Genomic DNA, 25167 nt, shown 5'->3' with positions numbered 1-25167 from the left:
CCCATTCCCCTTGTTTTCACAGCTGGCTTCCCTTCCTTGCATCCCCAGTCTCCCTATGCCCACAGCCCATCCCTTCCTGGATCCCTACTCTCCCTGTGCCTGGAGCTCCAGCCCCATTTGGAACCCCCTGCCCCCCACTTCCTATGCCAGCAGCTCCAACCCTGCAGACCATCCCTGTACCCACAGCTCCCTCCCCATTTGGACTCCCCACTCCCCCTATGTCCTCAGCTCCTCCCCCGCACCTTCACACCTCCCGCTGTGACCATAGCTCCCACCCCCCTCCGCCCTCTCCCCCGGGCCCTCAGCTCCCTCCCTCAGACCGCCCTCCCCTCCCCTCCCCTCCCCTCCCCTTCTCCGAGGAGCGCCAAGCGAAAGCGCTGCAAGAAAACTCAACCAACACACCGCCCGGAACTTGCGGTCGCTGTTTACGTCATCACGACGCGACATCTGCGCGTGCGTGTGCGCAGGGACCGTGGCCCACACACACACGTGTCGGTCTGCTGCGGGGACTCGGGAGCATGGCGGCGCCGGGCCAGAAGCTGGATCGCTCACAGGTACCGGCCGGTGCTCGGCCAAGCAGGGCTTGACTCGCGTGTCGCGGAGGCCTGAATCACTGCGGAGATCCTTCACTGCCGCAGAGCGGATTCGTGCCGTGATCCTGTACGGCTGCTGGCGGGGCAGCTCCTCTGCCTCAGGCCTGAGCCCTCACCTGGCACTCCGCTTGGGCACTGGGGACGAGCCGGAGGTTGGGGTTCCGCGCTCGCCCGGCTTCGGCTGTGTTAGGGGTCGATGCATGGGATGGGGGAGGCGACAGGGCTTGGAACTACGTCCCTGGGGTAGAAGCAATTCCGCAGTGACTTGTGCTATATCTAGGGGGAACATCAGTGCTGGCAAACCGAACACATTTTAACTGTAAAGCTGAATCTCCCTTCTGGTGAAGGGAGAGAGAAAAACTGGTCTGCCAGGCAGTACTACCATAGAGTGTGTGTCAGCCAATAACTCACTTTGATTCACACTAATAGGAAAACTCAGGCCTGGCCTTAACATTAATTTATCTTGCTGTTTCTCTACTCTTCCAGGTTAAAAAGGCAGTGCAGGCCTTGCTGGCATACACAAAGACCAAAGATAAAACAGATGAACTGCTTTTGAATGAGAACGAGAATGTATACTTAATGGTGACAGTATGGAAAATCCCACCACAAGAACAAGTTATCAAAATGTAAGAATTCTTACACGTCTGGTGTTCCTCAAAGGCTCTGATTTTCTGTATTCTATAATAAATACTTTTCACCTGCTGTGGCATGCAGTGGATTGAACTTCATTGCTTGTATCCCCATAAGACCACCATGTTTAAAAAAATATATATATATTGGTTTCAAGAATTGTTAGTAGCATCAAAAGTTTGGAGCACTGACTGTGAGCATGTGTGGGAGTTTCCTTGATATATGAGTCAGATATATAAAGGATCAGATCTTTCATACCTTACTCACTTGAAGTCATTTAGATTTTTTACATAAATAAAACACGATTTAGGCCTATAATCTCTGTATCTAGTGCACCAATCCTCTTGGTTTCTGAGTAGTTGGTATCTGTTTTTAAGCATTCTTCTCAGTTCAGGAAATAACACTAAATGTTTTTTCAGTGCTATTAAAAATCGCTAAAAGATGTGAGACCCAAATTTTATTTTGAGCCACAGTGATGCTGCATGAGAAGTTATGGATCTATCTACTAATGGCCCCAATCCAGCAAAGACTTCAACATATGCTTATCTTTACACTTTTTAAGTAGTCCTAATGAGGTATGTGGGATTAGTCAGTACTTAAGCATGTGAGGGTATGTTTACACTTAAAATGCTACAGCTGCAGTGCTTCAGTGTAGACACCATCTACACCAATGAGAGGAATTCTCCCATCACTGTAGGTAATACACCTCCCTGAGAGGCAGTAGCTAGGTCAACGTAAGAATTCATACATCAACCTAGTGCGGTCTATACTAGGGGTTAGGTTGGTATAGCTACATCTCTCAGGCATATGTAGCTATACTGATCTAAAATTGTAGTATAGAACAGGCCTAAGTCACTGAAGGATTGGGGCCTAGGGTCTTTCTGAAGTACTCATAACTGTAGTGATTTTGAACTTCTCTGTAGGCCTAATTTTGGAAAGGGAGATTTGTGTTCCATCTCTGAATGTTTCCACCTGTCTCACCTTCTTTTTATAGCCCACTTCCTCATGGTATTCGACCAGAAACATCTGAAGTTTGCCTCTTCACAAAAGATGAACCTGAATTATCTGGAGAACAGACCGAAAACTTGTACAAGAAACTGTTGATCCAGAATGGGATCACAAGTATCAGCCAGGTAAGGAAGACATTGGAATATGAGATGGGACAATAATGTCTTATCTTTTTCCTTAAAACTTCAAAAGAAGAAAAACAGGTGTGTGATTTCTAATGCAAACTATTAACTTAATTCAGATGGTTCAAAACTTAGGACTTCTAATCAAATTACTCTAGCTTATCAAACTTTCAAAACTTCAAAATTTACCCAAAAGAGTAAAATTGTCATTGCTTTCAATATTATGCAAGCAAAATATATCAGAGCACGCTTATTAATTAATAGTTCCTTTTGCTTCATTTTTAACATGCCATTAGTTTACAATAATTTGAAAATAGTTTTTAAAGCATTTTTAGAAACCTTTTTTCAGTGTCTGCCAGTGTGGTTTCAACATTAACTGTCATATGACTTAAATCAGATAATCTTTCATAAATGGAAAATTGAATATTCCTTAACATGTTTATTTACTGGACAAAATTATATAGTGTTTGACATGTGAATTATTAAGCAGAGTTTATTTACACAAGCTTAAACAATTCACAGTTCTCCCATTCTCAGCTGTGTTGGCTCCTATGTCCTAATAGGAATTAAAAGCAGTCAAAATTTGTTTTCGAAATGAGTGGTTTTGGATTGATTATGTGTGACCATATGTAGTTCAGCTACCATTTGATGGTTACATATATATATTTTTTTATTGCTATCTAATATCTGTATTTTGATTTTTTTTTTTTTAAAGGCTATTACCTGTTTTTTAAAAACTAAAAAAGCATTGTGCATTCTTCAGCTGGTATTTATACAAAAAATGTGTCACTGTTTTAAATAAAGTAGAGAAGACAACAGAATGCATTTTAATGTGGAAATCTTAATGGATTGGCAGTCATGCCACTCAGTTGTATATAATCATGCAAGGGAGTTTAATCCTAACATTACTTTCACATTACAGATCATCTCCTATAAAACTCTCAAAAAAGAATACAAACCATTTGAAGCAAAGCGTCGTCTCCTGAACAGATTTGACCTCTTCCTGGCCGATGACCGAATTAGAAGGCTTTTGCCCTCCCATATAGGGAAACACTTTTATCAAAGCAAAAAGTAAGTCTGTAGCTAATACATATTTATACCATATTGTCCTGGGAAGCTGAACTGTTCTTAGTGAATTGTGTTTTTCTTTTCCTTTTTTGTTTTTAGGGCACCTTTATCTGTGAACCTGAAAGCCAAGAATCTAGCTAAGGAACTAAACAAACATATTCAGGGAACTATACTTCCAGTTACCAACAAGGGGTGTTGTTAGTAAGTATCGATTTTTGGCTTGTGATTCACTTGAAGGACAGTATTGTGCTCCTAATAAGTAGGGTCAGGATACAATACTAAATTAATTTATTTACTTTCCCTCCAGTAGGGCTTTGAATAAAATGAGGTAAGGGTTCACCAAAATGCACAGTACTTGCAGTGGACTTTGGTTTGTACAGAGAGACTGGGGTTGTTGTTTTTTTTAATAGAAACTTTGACAAGGAGTTTTCTTTTTGACCTCTTGACTGTAACTTAAAAAAAAAAAATGAGATGACATCATAGCCCTAATCATCACAATGCATTAAACATTAGTATTAATTTCCCATCCTGCTGAATTTTTATGTGGCCTAATAGATTGCATAGGGTTATTTACTACCATTAATAACAAATCAGTTTACTGGGACACTCTATTGTATGAGAAGGTCTTGTTTCTGTAAATCAGTGATAACTGCCATATTAATACACAATCCTCTTTTCTGTATTTTAAATCTTTATTTTATGATGGGAATAACACTTAGCTATTCTAATGATGTACATAGGTAGCATGAAGATTTATGGATAAAATTTTCAAAAGCTCCTAATGGTCTCTCGAACATAGATCCCATTGAAAGTCAACAGGTCTTAGGAAACTAAGTCACTTAATTTTGAAAACGTTACCCTTATGACTTTTGAGAGACAACTCCTTGTTTTTACCAATTGAAGTATCTTTTTCTTAAGATTTCCCCACCTTTGTTTATTTTATATTTAAAGACTTCTATAACTTCTTTAGTAACAATTAGTTCCTGTTACAAATATAGGTATTCTTTAAAGATTTAATAGTATCTTGCAAAACAAATACTGAAAAGGCTAGTATAAAATAGTTACAATAGATCTTATTTCCCTGTGAAGTCCAGCATTCTTTTTTTAAAATTAATAGATCATTAATTAATAATCATTAATAAATTAAGATCATTGTGAATAGACAGTACTCATAGTCAATTTCTTGATATGCCTAAAAGCAAGTGGTTCAGTCAGAAGGTCTGTTTTACTGTAGGATAAACAGCACACCTCTCTGTTCTTTCAGTACAGCACGTGTAGGTCACACTGGAATGAAAGCTGATGAGTTATTAGAAAATGTTTCTGTTGCTGCTGAGGTGATTTCCAATAAGCTGCCAAAGGTACTATCACTTGATTAAATTAGAATGTGAAGTGGACTTGATTTAAGTGTTTCTTTGTTTATATTTACTTTTCTTAATTATTGCAGAATTGGAAAAATATTAAAGTTCTTCACCTCAAAACACTCAAATCTGTTGCTCTCCCAATCTTCAATTCATATATCTGCAATTTAGATGAGCTTGACAAGCAGCCATCTCTCCATCAAAAGGGAGGACAGGTAAAAACTTCCTACTAACTTCTTTACACAATAACTTTCCACAACTTATAGCACAAGGTGGTGCTATAACTGGTTATTTGAATAAAGTGTTTGTCATGTAAGTTTAACATATTGGCATTGGGAATATTTGCCAGACATCTAGGTGCAATACACAGACAGCAGTACACATAAGTGATGTTGAACTGTTCTTACCCAGCACTTGTTATCATGACTGCATGCTTTTCAAACAGTACATGGTAATAGGAAACCACTGTTTCTACTTGTAGTGGCAAATTGAAAACGTAATCCTATAGTGTTGCTAGTATCCTCCCTTAAACTGGTAGGGGATGGGATTCCCTCACTTTTTTTATATCCTTGTTTCTACCTTGAGATCTGGTCTTCTTCATGGACCAGACAGGTTATGTGGCTTCAGTTATTTTTATAAGGAAAATACAAAAAATGAAAATAAATACTTAATTGTATTCATTAAATTCATGCACAGTTCAGGAGGATGCATTGATTACTCATCAGCTGAACTATGACTTCAATATTGTTTGGGTAATAGATTCTAAAAAGTTTGGGTTATTTTAATTTTTTTTTTGTCTTATTTGGATGTTGTTTCATCAGTTTAATCCACTTGAAGAATGTCAGCTATTTCTTTGCATTGAATTCTGCAATTGATTTCCCCGTACTTAAAATAGTTGATTTTTTGCTTAATTGCTCACAGCTCTACACTTTGAACTTGTCAATTTTGATGTCAGCATAACTTCTATACAGGGAGGAGGAAGAATTTTTTAAAATGTTGATATATAATAATAATCAACTAAACCATGTAATTTATCGATATTAATACAATATGTATTAGTCAATGTATGTCATTCATACAGGATTACTATACCTTTAGCAAGTTCTGTAAAAGTAAAACTCAGCATTGTTTCCTCCTTGTCTGTTGCCAAATCTGAACTGCTGCATAGCAAGATGCATGATAACATTGCTTATAAAATTGCTGTTACCGAAGAATTGTAATTAGTGTTAGTTTAGAAGTTAACACTCTTTCAAGATCTTCAGTTTCAGAAATTCTACAATAGTGGACTATTCATTCTTGCCTTTGTAGTAAAATAGAGCAATATGTTTGTAATAATGTTTCGGACTGGGGTGGAGGGGTGATGTGTAACTGAAGATGTTTTGATTCTTCCTATAAGAAAAAGAAAGGGAAAAAAAGGAAACAGAAGGCAGTCACAGAACAGACTTCACCTAAAGCAAAAGTGACAGCTGAAAAGAAGAAGAATGCCAAAAACCTTGAGATGGAACAGAAGAGAAAAGCAGAAACCTTGGCAGTCACAGAACCAGATGAGGATGATGGAGAAATTCCGCAACTTGTTCCTATTCAAACAGAAGCCAGTATAGCTGGGCAGGAGGTAATTCTATTTAACAAGAAGTTTGTGAAATCTAGAGTTTAGCTTTAACTGAATGAAGATTTTTAATGTGGATGAAATATACCTTTAGAAAGGAAAAGACTTGAGACAGGCTAATGGAAACAGCGAGCAAGTTAAATCATTGGTATGTCTAACCTAATGCTTGCAGGGCAGTGTGATTTAATATACTTGGAGTGCAACATGTATTCCTGGGGATATCACAAGAGCAAGGGATTCTTGGGAGTTTTTACAAGCCTGACTAGCACAAATAATAGGTTCTCTGTTAGATAAAACAATGACTTCTGGAGTGAAATTTTATCTACTGTTTGCACTCCAGATGTTCAAAATCTTAATTAGATTGGTCAACTCATTTTCCACATGTCTGCTATTTGGAAAGATGAAAACTATGCACTCTGTAAATGGATATTCTGTGCATATATGTGTCTTATGTACCATTTCATCAAACTGTTTGACATCAGTATGTTGGTAATGGACTGGTTGCCATAGATAATCATAGCTGTCTGGTAGCGATTCATTCCCTTACTCTGACTTTTGAAATAGAACAGCTTTTGAAGCAAGTTCTGAATCAAATAAATCTCTTTAAATGTGCCTCCTTTTGCCTGAGTGGAGGTCACTATTTAGGGGAGAAGTAACGTCAAATCTTTTGTGGACTAATACATATAATTTACACTTCTGATAGCAACAAAATAGGAAAGCCAAAGGCTATTAAAAATTGAAAGCCTTGGTGCACTCTTCATACTGATCAAGGCATTACTGGGAATGGAAATACTCAGGATCATATACCGTATATACTCTCCATTCATAAGCCGAAAATTTTTGGTAAAAAAAGTGACACATCAAAGAGCGGGGGTCGGCTTATTAACAGGTCTACACCAAAATTTGATGATTTTGAACTCTATGGAATCATTGAATTGAATATCTAATACAGGGATCGGCAACCTTTGGCCCGCGGCCCGCACTGCTTCCCGCCGCTCCCATTGGCCTGGAGCGGTGAACCGGGGCCAATGGGAGCCACGATCTGCCAAACCTGTGGACGTGGCAGGTAAACAAACCGTCGCGGGCCACATGCCAAAGGTTGCCAATCCCTGATCTAATACATTGTAGTTTTGTTTACTGGGAGCAGCTCCCATTGGCTGGGAACAGCGAACCATGGCCCACAGGGAGCTGAGGGGCTACATGCCTGCCGATGCTCCAAGTAAACAAAACATCCCAATCTGCCAGCGACTTACCGTGATGGGCCGGGAGCCAAAATTTTCCAACCCCTGAAATATAGGGTCGGCTTACGAAAGGGTCATACAGTTTTCGCTATTTTTCCCTATCCATTTTGGGGGGTTGGCTTATAAACGAACGGGCTAATGAACGATCAAGCTAACTTTGGAGAATATTTGTATTCACATCTCTAACCATGCTCAGTTTGCAGACATTTCTAGCAAGTCTGTGTTAAATATCCAATGGAGAGAAAATGAATGAACATAAGTTACAAAGTTGTTCTAAAATGAAAAATAGTCCTCTTGGATTTTTTATTTAAAACACAACCTTTCAACTACTAGTATGTTCTCCTTAAGTCTGTTCCTTTTCTGTACAGTATCAGTGAAAATATTTTTTCTTGGACCCTTTCATGGTTGAGTTGGTTTGTATTAACCCTTGCACAGCCTACCTGAAATATGACCAATTGAGTTAGGGCAGAGAATATTCTATTCGGTGGATGGCACTGATCTTTAGTACTAATGTTTTTATCAATCTTGTCTTGCAAAACAATTATGATGTGTCCTTTGTTGTAAGATGACACTTTTCCCCTCGTGTCTTACATACAGAAAACTGAACCAAATCAGACTTCAGGAAAAGGTGTAAACATGAGCAGAAAACCTGAGACACCACTTGGTAAGAGAAAGATGACATCGTTGGCTCCGGAGACTCCAAAAACAAAACTGAAATTGGCTGAAAATGAGGAAGATTTGCCAATACCAGCTCAACAGAAACAACCCAAGAAGCCCAGGAGCCCAAAGGAAGTAGTAAAGGAGAAAGAGCTGAAAAAGACTCCCAAAAAACCAGCAGCAAAATCCTTTGACACACCTCATGGGGGCAAGCTTGTAAAATCAGCCAAGAAAGCTCTCAAAACACCAAAACAGATGCCCAAGAAAATGAAAGTCCCACAATCAGCCTGAACTCTGTCAGTTATATTATTGCTTTATCCTATAAAGTGAACTGATTAAACGTATTTGCTTTGCTTAAAAAAAAAAAATCGCTGTTAATTAGAGAAAACAGCTTGATTAAAAGAGAGCCTGAGCATAGGGAGCTGTCTTCACCAAGGTTTGTAATTGCCCATCAGTGTTTCCTACCAGTAGCAGTGGAGCTATGAGACATGTAAATAAACCTTTTTCTAACTTGGTTGTTTCTACATTTCTTTGTGTCAACCCCCAGGCTGTATTATTTCCTTTACCTATACTAAAAGATACACTTCAGTGCTTTATTTAGCTAAGTGGATGCTCCAAACAAGAGTGGTTTCCTTTTAACAACACAGAAGGGAGAGAAGAAAGAGGATAGTAAAGATGAGGGAAATACAGTTTTTGTTGATGTTCTCAGGCTCGAGGGAGGCTGGTCAATGATAAACATGCTTTGGGTTGGCCACAAAGCTGTTGCTGTGGATACTAGCTCACCTCTGGTGCAACGTCTGCTTGATCTGGTCAGATCCCTCTCCTTTACTGGTCCTTCTCAGCTGAGCAGAGCTGGATGGGCAGTCTCAGCTTGCTGTGCTGGTGCTTGGCAGTACAGTTGATTTCAGGATCAGGTGAAAAGCAGAGAAAGAACAGGAGGAAGATTGCAGGGGATGGAAAGGAACATATGGGATTGGGATAAGAGAAGAAGACAGAGCAGGATCTCATGTCAAGCTGGGGTTCTCTCTGGCATAGCAGTGATGGTCAAACATCCCCAGTGCGTTATCAAGGACTAGTGTCCTTGCTGAGGTGATGGTAAAAAGTTGTTTTTCTCCCACAGGGTGTTTTCTAAGGGCTCTAAAAAAGCAGTGGGTGGAATCTTCTTGTTATTTTGCCCACCAAAAGGCATAATTTCCATAACGTGTATTTTGGTCCATTGCTTTTCTGTCCTTATTTACCAGTCATAATTTTAACACCGTCCTTGAGTGGTATCAGTAAATCCTTTGTTTGAATTAATTCAGTCTTTGTCTCCTCACATTTTTTCTTAAACCGTTTTATAATTATAATGGTCAGTTGATTTCAATATTAAGGTAAATTTGTAGGCCTCATTATTCTAACAATCCTCATCCTTGATCTGTCAGCTGCTTTCTAAGTCATCATCCATGTTCTTGAAATCATGTTCTCCCTGGCTTCCATGTCACTACTGTTTCTTGGTTTTCCTCTCTCTCTAACTGCTATTTCAGCGTGTCCTGGAGGATCCTCCAGTGTTTTGTGGGAGTTCAAGGGGGCTCTGTCTTTGGTTCCATTCTCTTATCTCTCTACACCTTATCTCTGGGTAATCTCATCCGCAAACATAAATTCAACCACTATCTCTATGTGGATGACTTTCAGATCTCACTCGCTACTGTCTCCTGTGCAAAGTAAAATTTCACCTGGTCTCTGACATTTCCTTATGGATGTCTAGCCATCAGCTCAAGCTCAACCTCAACATGGATAAAACAGAGCTTTTAATCTCCCTCCAACCCATTTCCTCCTCCCCCCGCCACCTTTCTCGATCCTTGTGGATAACAGCACCATACTGCCTCCCAGGCCAGCAACCTGGGGGGTCATCTTTGACTCAGAACCATTTTAAGGTTCTTACATCCAAGCCCCATCTAAATCTTGCTGATTCTTTCTGCATAACATTGCTAAAATACAGCCTTTCCTGTCCATCAATGCATTTAAAACTCTCATCCAAGCTCTTATATCATGTCTTGATTACTGCAACATCCTTTTCTCTGGCCTTGACAAATGCAATCTTGGCCTCCTCCTCACAATGCTGCTGCAAAGATCATTTTCCTAGCCTAGCACTTTGACCATGTAACCCCTTTCTTTGAAGCCATCTGCTGTCTTTGCATCTATACCATATCAAATATAAGCTATTTCTCCTCATTTTCAAGGTCCTTCAGGTAATAGCTGTGATACAGCTGTTTGTAAAAGGAAAGATTAAAGCTCTGAAACTAAACAGTGATCAAGGAAAATATGTCAACCTTTCAATAGCAGGCCTGTTTCTAATCTGTGAAACAACTAGGGCTGTTGATTAATCACAGTTAACTCAAATTAATTGCGATTTTAAGAAATTAATCATGATTAATTGCACTGCTAAACAATATAATACCAATTGAAATTTATTAAATATTTTGGATATTTTTCTACATTTTAAAATATTCATTTCCATTACAAAACAAAATACAAGATATACAGTGCTCACTATATATTATTTTGATTACAAATATTAGCATTGTAAACATTATAAACAAATAGTATTTTTCAATTCACTTCATACAAGTACTGTAGTGCAATCTCTGTATCGTGAAAGTATAACTTACAAATACATAACTGCAAAACAATGTAAAATTTTCGAGCCTGCAAGTCACTCAGTCCTACTTCTTGTTCAGCCAATCACTAAGACAAACAAGTTTGTTTATATTTACAGGAGATACTGCTGCCTGCTTCTTATTTACAATGCCACCTGAAACTGAGAACAGGTGTTGCAAGGTATTTATGTGCCAGATATGCTAAACATTCATATGCCCTTTCATGCTTTGGCCACATTCCAGAGAACATGCTTCCATGCTGAAGACGCTCATTAAAAAAAGAATGTTAATTAAATTTGTGACTGAACTCCTTGGAGGAGAATTGTATGTCTCCTGTTGTGTTGTACCCGCATTCTGCCATATATTTTTTGTTCTAGCAGTCTCAGCTGATGACCCAGCACATGTTCATTTAAGAACAATTTCACAGAAGATTTGACAAAACGCAAAGAAGGTACCAATGTGAGATTTCTAAAAATAGCTACAGCACTCAACCCAAGGTTTAAGAATCTGAAGTGCCATCCAAAATCTGAGAGAGACAAGGTGTGGGGCATGCTTTCTGAAGTCTTAAGAGAGCAACACTCAGATACGGAAATCTACAGAACCTGAACCACCAAAAAAGAAAATCAGCTCCTGGTGGCATCTGACTCTGATGATGAAAATGAACATGCATTGCTCTGCTCTTCTTTGGATTGTTATCAAGCAGAAGCCATCATCAGCATAGAGGCATGGGACAATGAATCTTTAGCGCATCTGGCACGTAAATATCTTACGACGCCAGCTCCAACAGTGCCATCTGAATGTCTGTTCTCATATTCAGCTGACATAAACAAGAAGCAGTCAGCATTATCTCCTGCAAATTGTAACCAAACTCGTTTGTCTGAGCAATTGGCTGAACAAGAAATAGGACTGAGTGGACTTGTAAACTCAAAAGTTTTACATTGTTTTATTTTTGAATGCAGTTATTTTTTGTACATAATTCTACAGTTGTAAGTTCAACTTTCATGACAAAGAGACTGCCACACAGTACGTGTAGGAGTAAATTGAAAAATACTATTTGTTTTTTACAGTGCAAATATTTAATAAAAAATATATATAAAGTGAGCACTGTATACTTTGTATTCTTTGTTGTAATTGAAATCAATATATTTGTAAATGTAGAAAACACCCAAAAAGATTTAAATAAATGGTATTTTATTATTAACAGCATGATTAATTGCTTGACAGCCCTAGAAGCAACATAGTACAGAATGGTTTATCTATCTATATAAAATCAATCTTTTGGCTTCTTCCTCCTCCTATTCAACTACTCTTCATAACCGATTTTTCAAGGAGAGTGACAAGTAAAATCTCCACAGGAAATGAAGGATGTTTATCAACTATTGAGTTAAAAAACCAGAACCCAATCCTATGAACTACAGAATAGATGTAACCCGCTGCTTATTCTAATACCTCTGTCTACTATTTTCATTTGCTAAAGTGATTTCAGGTTAAAGGTAGAAAGGGTGCTAGTAATACACAATCTTTTAGGTTTCTTAGCAAGTGTACTTTCACCTACTAGTGAGATGTTCAGCAATTACAATTCTCAGCCTAAATAATAATACCTACCTATTACATAGTACCTTACAAAGGAGGTAAGCCTCATTATCCCCATTTTACAGATGGAAAAACTGAAGCACAGGGGGAGTGAAGTGACTTGTACAAGGCCACCCAGCAGGCCACTAACTAGACCAAGAATAGAATCCAGATGTCCTGCATCCTGGGCCGATCTTCAATCTGCTAAGTCATCCTGCCTCTCTGCAAATGAAAACAAAATTATTTGATCCCCTGGATGAAGAAAACCTATAGGCCAAAATTAATATATAACCACCCTTTTATGAAAGCAACAATAGAAACCTGGGATAATTTATTCAGAAAGCTAAGCCCATACCCACCATCTGAAGTGCTTATGTCATATAGTTTTGACAGGACAATTAATAAACAGGGTTACACATCTAAATGTAAGAAAAACAGGGGTAGTCTTTGCACATTAGGTCGCAGCTCCCAAGGGGGTTTCTGTGATCTAACCCGTCACACATAGTATACACAATCATAAATTGGCCTGTGAAAGTCCCTAAAGCTCTATTGACGAGACCTACCTGCTACCTTCCTCAACTTTGTAGTATTGATCACATATGGTGGTTGATGGTTTGCTATTCTTTGAGTTCCTTTTCTGTCTTGTCAGTTGGTAGCATCCAAACAAACAGTTTATGCCCTCTGATAATGGGCTACAATGGAAGCTGCCAGTGGTTTTGCAGTTCATGAGTTCACCACAGCAGCTTTCTAAGGAGGCAAGGGCTGGAAGATATACCTATTGTTAGCAGCAATGGAGACCTAGTAAGCCCTATTGCTGCATATGTTACCCTCTCATCTATTTAGTAGGTATATGAGGAGTCTTCACATTTCACATAGTATCAAACCCCATTTAAAGAAAACTCACTCGTACCTAAAATAAGGACACTACAGTTTGTACTCATAACACATTGATGACGTGCAATGAAGGAGCTGTGAGTGAGGGACCTGTGGCTGAAAAAGGTAGCATTATTGGCTGTTCTGAATTCAACTTTAATCCTAGCTTCCCTGCATTGTCAGTATCTTTTTCCCTCAGAGGTGTGGTCTGATATTCAGGTATGCGGACAGAAACTTATCAGTATGTTGATAGCAGCAGCCTCAGAATATTTGTGTCAGTTTTAATGTAATATTTTCCAAAGTACACAGATAATTTGGAAAAAAAAAACAGACCATTCTTTTTTGAAAGCTGATCACATTCTATACTTGCTGTAAGTGGAAAGAAATAACCATCTAATTCAGTTTTTAAGTCTCTTTGCATAGACACACTGAACGGTTTAATACTTTGCAATCCTTCAGTGCTTTCTGAGACTCTCAAAGCCTTTTCCAACTATTAGAAAATTAAGCCTGTTTCTTCCTTGTTACCAATTTCCTGTAACCCATGAACTGCAAAACCACTAGCAGCTTCCATTGTAGCCCATTATCAGAGGGCATAAACTGCTCTATTAATTCCAAATATGATAATTGCACCTTAGTCCTCTCTAAATAACTCCCCTTAATCCCATGTTAACTAATTATGGCTAATCCACCTCAGACCCTGCCTCTGACAGAATATTATCCTCAACCTTGAAAAGAGGGACTCCTATCACATTCTAGCCCAGAACTGATAAGACTTTTAGCAGGGCCCTGCGTATTGTGTGATTCTGAGGCCATGAAATTTGCTGCAGAATTATTCACCCTTTTGCTGCACAATTATTCTCTAGACTCTGATCTTTAATTTAAAATAAAAATGTTTGAAGTTCTGATGTTACAGAGAAAACCTCAAACATTAGCTGACTGTCATCAGTCTATGTTAGGGTACCATCCGGCTGGCATTTGACCGGCCTGGCCATTATTTTTATGGATTGGCCAGTTGCCAGAAAAAAGTAATCTGCCAGTTTTTTTTCACATGGGTCTAACATTTTGCATTATTATCACAATATACTTGGATACCTAACGTTAAACGTTTCTGTGTCCAACTAAAGATGCTGCAGTGTTCTCACTTGCGCAGTTTAAGTAAAAAAATGTTATCAATCTTATCTATATATGTTATCTCTCTAGATACTATAAGTGACTGTTGAAGAGGAGGGTGCAGAGTTGCCTTGTGGTTGGGGTTGCTGTGGGCTTGCCTTGTGTGTGTGTGTGTGGGGGGGGTTTGCTGGGTTTTTTGCATTTCAAAGTTGGTAACCCTAGTCTACATCTGCAGAGAACCTTAATCAATAGCTCTGAGAGGTGCAACTTGCCCCATTCATCTCATGCAAGGGTCTGTGTACTCCCCAGTTTACATAATTTGATATTTTCCCAATATAAATATGATGGATTTTAGAATTCCGGTCATGAAATTAACCATTTTGCTGCAGCCAGGCACATGAAATTTATTCTCCCCCTGCCCTGCAGAGATTGCATGAAGCTGTGGTTTATTCTGCAGCTTTCTACCCAGGGAAGAATTAACTAAATTACAGTGTGTGATCCCTGCTCTGTTCCATGGAGCTAAGCAACAGAAAGTTGAGGAGCAAGAACTGGACTCCAGCCTGTAGACACGGAGCAGGGGAGACAGGAGTGTAGGCAGCCTGGAGAACAGTGCAGTAGAGGCCTAGGGGCCCAGGGAGATGAACTGTTGAAGCCAACTAAAACTTCAAACAACATGATGGGAGCCAATGCCTGGGAAATACAGCCAGATTTCATGGAGAGCATAAGAAAAAGCCATCCCCCAAAATAACCATCAACCAATTTCTTGTCAGTTAATATTTTTAATGCACAGTTCTGTGTGAATGGTTTCAGAGTAACAGCCGTGTTAGTCTGTATCCGCAAAAAGAAGAACAGGAGTACTTGTGGCACCTTAGAGACTAACAAATTTATTAGAGCATAAGCTTTCGTGGACTACAGCCCACTTCTTCGGATGCATATAGAATGGAACATATATTGAGGAGATATATATACACACATACAGAGAGCATAAACAGGTGGGAGTTGTCTTACCAACTCTGAGAGGCCAATTAATTAAGAGAAAAAAAAAAAACTTTTGAAGTGATAATCAAGCTAGGCCAGCTAGGTTCTGTGTGAATGTGTATTGACTCTTGACTATCTGTGGGTGTGGCGGGGAAATAGGAACAAAGAACATTTCATGGTGAAAGAATAAGCTAATGCTGCCATAGAATTTAGGGACTGCTGCAGCAGAATTTGGTCTCTTTATGCTGCAAAGCACATGAGGTCCTGGCTATTAGACAAACCATGCTGATTTGAATTTTCCATTGTTACTGTAGGTAGGGGAGCTCCTTTAATTAGTCTTGTAACTCAGGATTGTTTAGAATAGAAAACCTGTGGGGGGTTAATTACATTTAATTTACATTTAATTACCATACATTTTCATTTAGAAGCCATTCACAATTAATAAGCACCTTGTTTAGTAGCAGCAACTGAATAGTAAAAGTTGCAGGGAGCAACTGATTTATATTGAATTTATATTGAATATAAGTCACTGCTTCTAAACAAAATATATATGCCCCCAAGGACAGTGTTGGATGATTAAGGGAGTTTAATTCCTTTTTGTTTATTCAGAGGTTTCTCAATGTTTTCTTATTAGCAATGTTTTCTTGCCTCCTCAGGAGGTCTTGGCAAACCTGTCACTCTGCTAATCACCAAAGAAGAAATAGGAAAAAACGTACCTTCCTTAAAAATAACTTAAAGGCTTAACTGTGCCTATTGATGAAACATCAAGCAATTAAAAGAGAGACCTGTATATTCTCCCAAGTGTGAAACACACAGTTGGTATCACGTTACCAATTCCAGGAGAGCAAATCTAATGATCAAGCCATGTCTTCACCTGCTGTATGTAACTGCTGATGAAACAGAGAAGAGGGTTTTTTTTGTATGCTCTCTATTAATGGTCGATTAGATAGAAAACACCTCCCCCAGGGCAGACTCCTCACTCTGAAAGGCACACCAGTGGGCATTAACGTCTGTCTTAAATCAACAGCTACTGTGCAATGGCCATTTCAGAGCTGAATAAGGAAATTTCTGTGAATTAATATCTCTAGCAAGACTGTAAAATACATCAGGTATGTTCAGTTTGAAAGTATCTATACATGTTTAAAAAACAAAAATTTTCTTTCCCTTAATGTTTGTTTTATTTTAAGAGGTGTTTTTGAAAAAAGCCTGTTAAACTGTATTTTTTTTATATTCTGTTTGCTAACTGAGTATTTGCAGTCTCTTACTCTTATATCTTCCTTCCAAAAAAAAAAGTGTGTCTCTTTGTCCTAGTTCTGAGATGCAAGTAAACTGGTATTAATATTAGAAGACTACTTTACCATTGAATTTATCATCAAGATTGGACTAGATTTCAAATGACTTACGCCACTGGTTTTGAAGTTACATTTTTGGCACAAAGCAACACTTACTTTAGGAAGGTGGTTTTTTTCCTTATAAGTACTTGGTTTTTATTTTTGGCAATAAAAGTGTAATTTTACGTCTATTACTTAAATAATTGTTTGTAGACTGGAAGTACCTCTTAAATGTAATGTCAAAATGTCCTAAAGCCTTCTAAGAGTATTATTGCTGTTCAACTTAAATATTGCAGGGTCTCTTTTGGAAATGTATCTATTTATTTGGGTAAACTACTTCAAAGAGACTTGACAGTGTGAACATTTCTAAATATGAATATTCTGCATATGAATTTACAATACTTGGCATATATATGGTGCTAGTGTGAGAAAGCATAGATATTTTTGAAGTGCCCCCCGATGTTCCTATGTTGCCAATTAATAAAATAAAACCCGGAACTTGTTTGCCGTTAAATAAATAGCAGATGCTAAGACTGTTAATTTTCTTAACACTTAAACACTTAATCCAAATCAACCTGCTGTAGTGAGATTTATCACTCATTTGAAAGCTTTATTGTAAACTGATGCTATCAAAATGTAATTTCTCTCTCTCTCTGCTAGGATACATTGCAGTCTTTTTATTTGGAACTGATTTTACATTGAGGATAATGTCTACTATACTTGTACAAGTTTTTTTTTTTTTTTTTAACCTCTCTGCCTCAGTTTTTCCATATCTATTTAAACTGAAGTTATAGTTATCTACTTCTCAGGAGTAAAACACTGCAAAAAAAATAGAAATGTGTCAAAAGACCACTACAAAATTATTATAGATTTGCATCAACAGTGAAACAAATCCAGGGCCAATTTCTGCACTAGTTTACAACCCTTGTTGCAACTCTGACATCTAAGGTCCTCTCTCTTTAAATAAAACTCTTAAAATCCACTCCAGCGGTACAGACAATTTTAAAAAGAGCTTCAAATCCCTATAACTCAGATTCATAAGGCTGTGTTACCTTTATTAAGCTATCTAGTGGATATCACCTGGCACACTTTGATATTGATTTAAAGTATTGTATAAGAAAATGCTTTCAAAATAATAGTACCTAAAATTGTTGTGACCATGAGCTACTTGCTTAATCTCACTGCATCTTAATTTCACTGTGAATAAAATGAGGTGTGCACTTAACCTTCATAGAGCACTTTGTGATTACCAAGAAATGTTAAAACAAACCACGCATTGGCTTTTGGATTTGTGGTCCTGCAAACAATGCTGAAAGAATTGAAAATATAGCAGATCAACATTCTGAACATAGCTTGCACAAGTAAGATATGGGGTGAAATCCTGGCCCCACTGAAGTCAATGGGAACTTTGACATGGAATTCAATGGAGTTAGAATTTCACCTCTGATCTGTAGTGAGGTCAGAGATACTTGACAGAAGCAGAATCTGAGTTCATCGTTCTTTCTCCTGTTACATGGGGTCATTTCACAACGATCTTGGGAAGGGTAGGGATGCAGCTCTTTGAAGAACTTCAAGTGCTTGTGAAGTGATCAACTTTGGCAAGAGAAACAGAATCATGAAACTGGATCCTAACCGATATAATAAAAATTCTATTTTTTATTATAGTAGCACTTAGAAGATCTCATAGTATCGATACCCATTGGACTAGGGGCTTAAATTTTGAGGATAAGTGTAATTTTAATGCTCTGCAGATACTTTGTGCTCAAGATTGCAAATTGATTTGCATCTATTACAATGCATTTTAGTTCAACAAACCTTTTCTGAATCATAAAAACATTAGTACTACTTCAGTAGTGCAGCATTATGAAGAATACTCATCGCTTACTATAAAAGGGCATCTTGCTTTCCTATAGTTTTTCATAATGGTTAATGGACTGTTAATGGTGCAAAACTTATGAGACCATAGCCTTTTATATTGTTTCCAACTGTATATTTACCCATCTGTCAATGAAGTGCACAGAACCATATTCTTCCATAGTAACCTACAGAGACCATTGTATTCCTGTGTGCACCTGAAAGGACCAGAACACAAATATACTGATTAATTCCTAGAGGGCTTTTGTATTACCTAGGGAAGATAAAGCAAAGATTTAATTGAGTCCTATCAAATAAAAAAAATATCTGAAAGTAAATACAACTTGTCAACATTTAAACTGTTTTCACAGCTAGTTATTGGATCTTATGACTCTGAGGGTGTGTTTTGGTGCTTATAGTCAGAAATGTCATGGAGACAAATCCGTCATTTTAATCAATTTTTCCAGCAAAGCCAAATTGATTTCTTTCATGTCAGTTCCTGTAGCACCTGTTGCAGTACATCTGGCCTCCCCCAATTTGGCTTTTCAGCCTGTAAATGCTCATATTTCTGACCTGAGCAAAATTGGTGCAGTTTTTCTGGAAGGGCTGTATGCTGTCCTACTGATGTCAGTATATGGTCCTAAACTTTGGTTGTTCTCAACAGCCATTTTTTATCCAAATGGAATGGAGAACGTGGAATTTATTCAGATAATGTGGTGTCACTCATGTAGTGATGATCATTAAGGGACATGTACTACATTCAAGAATTTGGATAATATTTGGCACAGTTTGACTTTCCTCTGTGTATATTCAGTTACACTCACCTCCTCCAACCCCCTTCATAAAAGGTATGTCATTCACCCCATAAGGTACAGAATATTTTTTAAAGAGGAAAATGTGACTCTACAATCAAATCAGTAGTTGTTGCACCTGGAGCTACTTTAAAGTTCAAAAATGCAAGGAAATATGTGGGTCCACCCACTCCACAGACAGTGGCTTTCAGTCTTGTGACTTAACCACAGATATTTTACTGTAGATTCTTAATTGGAATTTGCTGTTGCTTTTGAAACAGAACCATCACATTTGCAACTTTTTTTTTTTCTTTTTTAGGTGATTCAACTCTTCTTTTCTTTTCAGAAAAACATCCTGTGGTATAATGTCTGCAATAAAACCACTCCCCAATGAAGAAGTAGTTTTACCTGTTGCTAATTCTCCAGCTTCAGTGAAAGTAATGACAAGCGAACCCGGTTTTTTGGTCAGAGATAAAAGTCCATGGACTTATTATAACAAGCCCATTACACTCATTGCCATTGGAGGACTGGTCTTTTTTGGTGGTGGTATCCTCACTGCACTGTACTTTAAATATGTAAGTGTCCCATATGCCCTGGGGCCTGTTTGTCTTTCCATTGGACTGATGTTTCTCCTCACAGGAATTGTGTGGATGCCAATCATTAAACAGACGATCAGATATAATGGGCTTCTGAGAAGAAAATATCCAAGAGAATCCAGAGCTGCATGCAGTTCTAGTGTATGAAACGAAACTGTTTTTTAAAATGGTGTTAAGTTCATGTAACTTTTTATCTTTTGTGCCAACTACTACAATGCCAAAGGTGAACTGAAAAAGATGTAAAGATCACCTCCATTTTACTTGCTTTTAATGTCTTAATCTTTTGCCTTTGTATTAAAAAAATAAAGCTTCTACTTTGAGACAGCTAATGTGATAAATATGCAAATACAGTACTGAAGTTAAAAGAACTACAAGCTTAATCCTTTTTGGAAATGTCAAAATATAGCTTGCTTTAATAGAAACCAACAGTTGGAAGACTTAAGTGTTCTCTATGGATGGGGGGAGGGGGAGGAAGGGAGAAGGTCTTCACATTCCACCACTAAAGGGTGTAGGCATTGTAACAGTTCAGGGCAACTGCAGCTGTATTCCCCCTCTAGGTTCCCAGCTGTCACTGCTCTGGGCTGGAGTCCCCCCATCTCTTTTCCTCCTCTCTGGGTTCTCTATAGCACACACAGCTCCCTGCTTATACTGTGACCTCCTCAGCAAAGTCAGGATGCCTATGCTAGCCTCCTTTACTTTTCTCCTCAGAGATTGTACACAGTGTAATTGCCTTTAGTTAAGCTACCACATAGCTCTTTCTAAGCAAGTGCACTTTTTCTTAAGGTAAAAGCATTAGAGGAAACATTGAAATTTTTGAGTATGTTCTTCATGGCAAAGTAAAGTGTGTTTAAGTACAAGCCAGACAGGGATTGTGGGTACGCTGGCATCTTGCTAGTCCACACTGAAGCCCATGCTGCCACATTTATGCTATTACTACTCTGTGTACTACCTAGACTAAAGTATGCTTACTTCTGCTACAAGCACACCTTCATGCTGTAGTAAAGACTCAGCTGGTGAGGCAGAACAAATGTAGCTTAAAGTTGCATTTATTCAAACTAAAAAATTGGCCTACATTTTTGCTGCCAGCACCTATGCTAATTCACAACAGCCTGGGCAGGTTTATGGGGTGAACACTCCACACTCTCCATAACTGATGTGCCACAATGATGCCCTTTATCCTGGAGTTTTTAAAGAGACCAGTATTGGGCCATTATCTCTAGCCCTAAATTGTCCCCCTGAACCTGGGGACTCATCCCTTCTTCTAGCCTTTGAGGCACAATTGCACTCCTTGTAGGTTACTTGGTGGCCAGGATGCACACTAGGGTTGCCAACTTTCAGTTTTCTGCAATCAGAACACTCTCTGCTCACTTCATTTCCCCCCCCCCCATGCTCACTTGCTCATTTTCACCGGTCTGGGGAGAGGGTTAGGGTGTGGGAGGGAGTGAGGGCACTGGCTAGGGGTGCGGGCTCTGGGATGGGGCCAGAGATGAGGGGCTTGGGGTGTGGTAGGGGGCTCTGCCTGGGGCAGGAGGTTGGAGTATGGGAGGGGGTACAGGCTCTAGGTGGGCTTGGGGGTAGGCCAGAAATGAGGGGTTCAGAGTGCAGGAGCAGGGTCTGGTCTGGGGCAGGGGTTGGGGTGTAGGGGGATGAGGGCTCCAGCTGGGGGTAAAGGTTGTGGGGTAGGGCTCAGGCCAAGGGGTTTGGAGTGCGGGAGGGGGCTCAGGTTGGGGTGCAGGACGGGGTGTGGGCTCCAGGCAGCGCTTACCTCAGGCTGCTCCTGGAAGTGGCCAGCACGTCCCTCTGGCTCCTAGGCAGAAGGGTGGCAAGGAGGCTCCATGCGCTGTCCCCACCTGCAAGTGCCACCCCCACAGCTCCCATTGGCCGCAGTTCCTGTTACTCAGGGCAGCATGCCAAGGCCCCCTGGACACCTCTATGCCTAGGAACTGGAGAGAGATGCTGGCCGCTTCTAGGAGCTGTGCAGAGCTGGCCGCTGCGGCCGACCAGACTTTTAGTGGATACCTCGCAACCCAAGGTGCACCTCCCCATTATCTGTGCAAGCTCTTGTTCAAAGGCTAAGAGCTGTACTTAGTCAGAGCTTGCTTTCCTTGGGCCTGGCCTAGGTATCTAGATTTAAAATAGCTCCGCTCCATCTGAGCCAAAACCCTGAAGGAGAGGGACAGGACTGGATGGGGTGTGTCTGCTTCAAAGAGCTAATCTGGGTCTGTATCCTGCCTCTGTGCCTGTAGGGCAGGAGGTGCTGTAGTGACTTCAGTGGGGATGGGGCGATACAATGAATGGGCTCCTCTGGCACCAGTCCCCTGCTGGAGTTGGCTGGAAGGAGTGAGGGTGGGTGCTGGGGCTGCCTGAGAAGATGGGGGTAATGAGCAAGCCCTGCAGGAAGTGGATGGGGAGAGGGAAGATAGGCAGGTGCACCCAGTGTTTTCCCCAGGAATTGAAATTAGGGGTGTATGTTCAAATTTATGGAGGGAGGAGGGGGGCAATGAGGGGTAAGACCATGAGGGTGAAGATGGGCTGTATGCCACCATAGTAAAAACTGAAAATGTTTCATGACCATTTTATTAGATTTAACTCTGTTTTAAAATCATCACACAAATTAAAGTGGACTCCTTGAGCCTTCCATGAAGCATTACATCTACATTCTTCTTGGTTTCTCGTTATACTTTTGCATAACTCTGTTAATGAACTTCTTGAATGCAATGCATTCATCTTTGGTAGCTTCTTGTGTGTCCGGAACTTCCATTCCTTCAGTTGATACACTCATTAGTTCATTCACCTGATCAGGCAGAAGGCAACTTCTTTCAGAACACAAAATTCTATTCAATGATGAAAAAGAATGCTCAACTGTAGCTGTTGTGACTGGGAGTAGCAAGAGATGAATTCCTACTTCTTTCATCCCAGGAAACATAGCACAAAGATCGGGTCGAGCCACTAGTGATGATAAAAAAGAAGTTTAAGTCAAATTTTCATTCATTTGTTGTATGATATTCCACTCTGTGTTCAAATTCTCTATTCTGTCCTGAGCACATGGCAGCCCCATTGCTGGTAGTGCCTCACTCCACTCAACTGTCGGTGTTTTATAGGACAGGGATCTGTAAAAGCTACAAAGAGGTTGAGAAGAATGTAGAAGTCGCTGTTGTAGATTTTTAAGAAGCAAGTATGTGTACTTTTTCAGTTGTCTTAACAAACACTTCTTGTCCTCTTCACTTAAGGATTCAATATACATGCCTTCATTAGTCAACTTCTGGACTGAAGTCTTTGCTTCTTCCACTACTTTTTCAATGGATAGCTCTCGATTGATCCAAATGTAGCTTCTATTGCTGGACAAAGAAATACTACTGTTGTAGTAGATCTTTGTCCCACAATAGAATGGATGGCATTGTTTAATGACCCAAGTGGTTTCAACAGTAGACTTACAAGAGAGAGTATGGCATGTATGTAGTACATACAGTCTGAATGTAGTAGCAAAAGTAATCCACCATTCTCACTATTAGATCCATCCCATCTTGGTAGATACTTTCCAAAGCCAGTAATAATGGCTGGAATAATTTTAAGACAACAGCCAAGGATCGCTCATGAGAAAGCCAGAGGGTTTTACCAGGTTGGACTAATTTGAACTTCAGTCCCAGTGTATCTTCTATATTTTCCAAGATATTCAGTCTTTTTGGACTCTTGCTGAAAAAAGAATATAATAAAGACATTAAATTTATAGCTTTTTAAATGTCTTTTGAAGAATCTGCAGCTCGTACTAGTGCTAGTTGGAGTAGATGGCCTCTGCAGTGTGTATAGGAAAGATTAGGGTTACACTTTTCTCTGAGCAAAGCTTGTACTCCACCATGTCTTCCAGAGAAGTTTGCAGCTCCATCAAATGCACAAGCAGCCATCTATTTGGGGGTCCAGTCCAATTGACAAGCATTTAACTCTTCTAAGATGTGGGTTGTCATAGATTCAGCCGATGTATCTTCTATAACTTGAACATCTAGAAATGCATGTACTGGCCTACCACTGACCTCAAGGTAACATACACAATGACTTAATACTTGATGCCCATTTGCATCGGTGCGTTCATCAGCCAAGTATGCAAATTTTTTGCACGTGGTAAGAGTGTTCTTCACTTTTTCAACTGTTGAGTCTTTCACTGTTGCAGCACATGCTTCTAGCCAGTCAGTTGAGTTTCTTGCAGAAAAATAGTGAGCATTTGCTGGTCTTGTTTGGAACCAGTGTTCAACTTCAGGATGAACAAGTGACAATGCACTTAACATTGGCCTCCAGTTTGTAGCATGTGGTATCTCTTGCCTAAATAGAAAGTATGATGCCATAGCCATGTTTGTTCGCATGAACTGTGTTGTGTCTCCAGCATTCTTAACAGCCTCATTAACACTCACCAGTGTTGTCCGTGGTCAGTGGAGACTCAGAGTTCAGAGGTGCTTTCACATGAGTTCACCTCCCAAGAAGGCACCTTGCTTGTTCCTTCAGCTGCTCACTGTTCGCTCTGGCTACTGTTGTTTGTTGTGCCACCGTTCACTCCATCGCTCTGTTGCCAATGGCCCTGCACCATCACCTTCTACTGCCACTGTGACCGCTGCGAGTTGGTTGCTTGAGATTCCACCTAGCTGTCAGTGATTTGAGCTAAGCTCTCAGTAGGGGAACCTCACTGCTAGTGCAGACTCTTCCACAGAAATACTGTCCCACAGCAGGTCTAAGCACTTAGACCAGGCCTGCACAACTCGTAAAGCGGCGAGGGCCATATTACTCCAAAGAAAACAGCTGAGAGACGAAACCCCCCGGCCCCGCTGAACCCCCCCCAGCACCACGCAGCCCCCCAAACACAACACCCCCTGTCCCACAGAAACACTCCCCCCAGCGCCGCGCGCCCCACAGAAACAAACCTTCCTTCCCCTGCAGGCCACATAGTGAGCCCACCTACTCACCCCCCGCAGGCCGCATGTTGTACAAGCCTGACTTAGACCTTATCAGTGATGTCAGCTAGTGGTCACTTAACAAAACAAGACTATCTATGGAGCCTAATCAGCTCTGTCTTTAAACAGTGGAGAGGGGCAGGTCAATAGACTCAGGCAGACCATCAAGCAAAACACCTCTCCCCACCCTCTCTCTTGATGCCCTC

General features: G+C 39.9%; 1 protein-coding gene across 1 annotated transcript; it reads left to right on the top strand.

Annotated features, from left to right (window-relative positions):
* The first annotated feature begins 416 nt into the window (after positions 1-416).
* Positions 417-8797, top strand: RSL1D1 (ribosomal L1 domain containing 1). The gene is made up of 9 exons (XM_034784691.1): positions 417-554; positions 1080-1219; positions 2218-2356; positions 3276-3424; positions 3521-3622; positions 4686-4779; positions 4866-4994; positions 6176-6391; positions 8224-8797. Exons 1-9 carry the CDS (start codon positions 519-521, stop codon positions 8572-8574), a joined length of 1356 nt encoding a protein of 451 aa, XP_034640582.1. The 5' UTR covers positions 417-518; the 3' UTR covers positions 8575-8797.
* The last annotated feature ends 16370 nt before the right edge of the window (positions 8798-25167 follow it).

This window comes from Trachemys scripta, chromosome 10 (genome assembly GCF_013100865.1).
Source record: "Trachemys scripta elegans isolate TJP31775 chromosome 10, CAS_Tse_1.0, whole genome shotgun sequence".
Lineage (NCBI taxonomy): Eukaryota > Metazoa > Chordata > Testudines > Emydidae > Trachemys > Trachemys scripta.
This window is presented reverse-complemented; position numbering and strand designations above follow the sequence as displayed.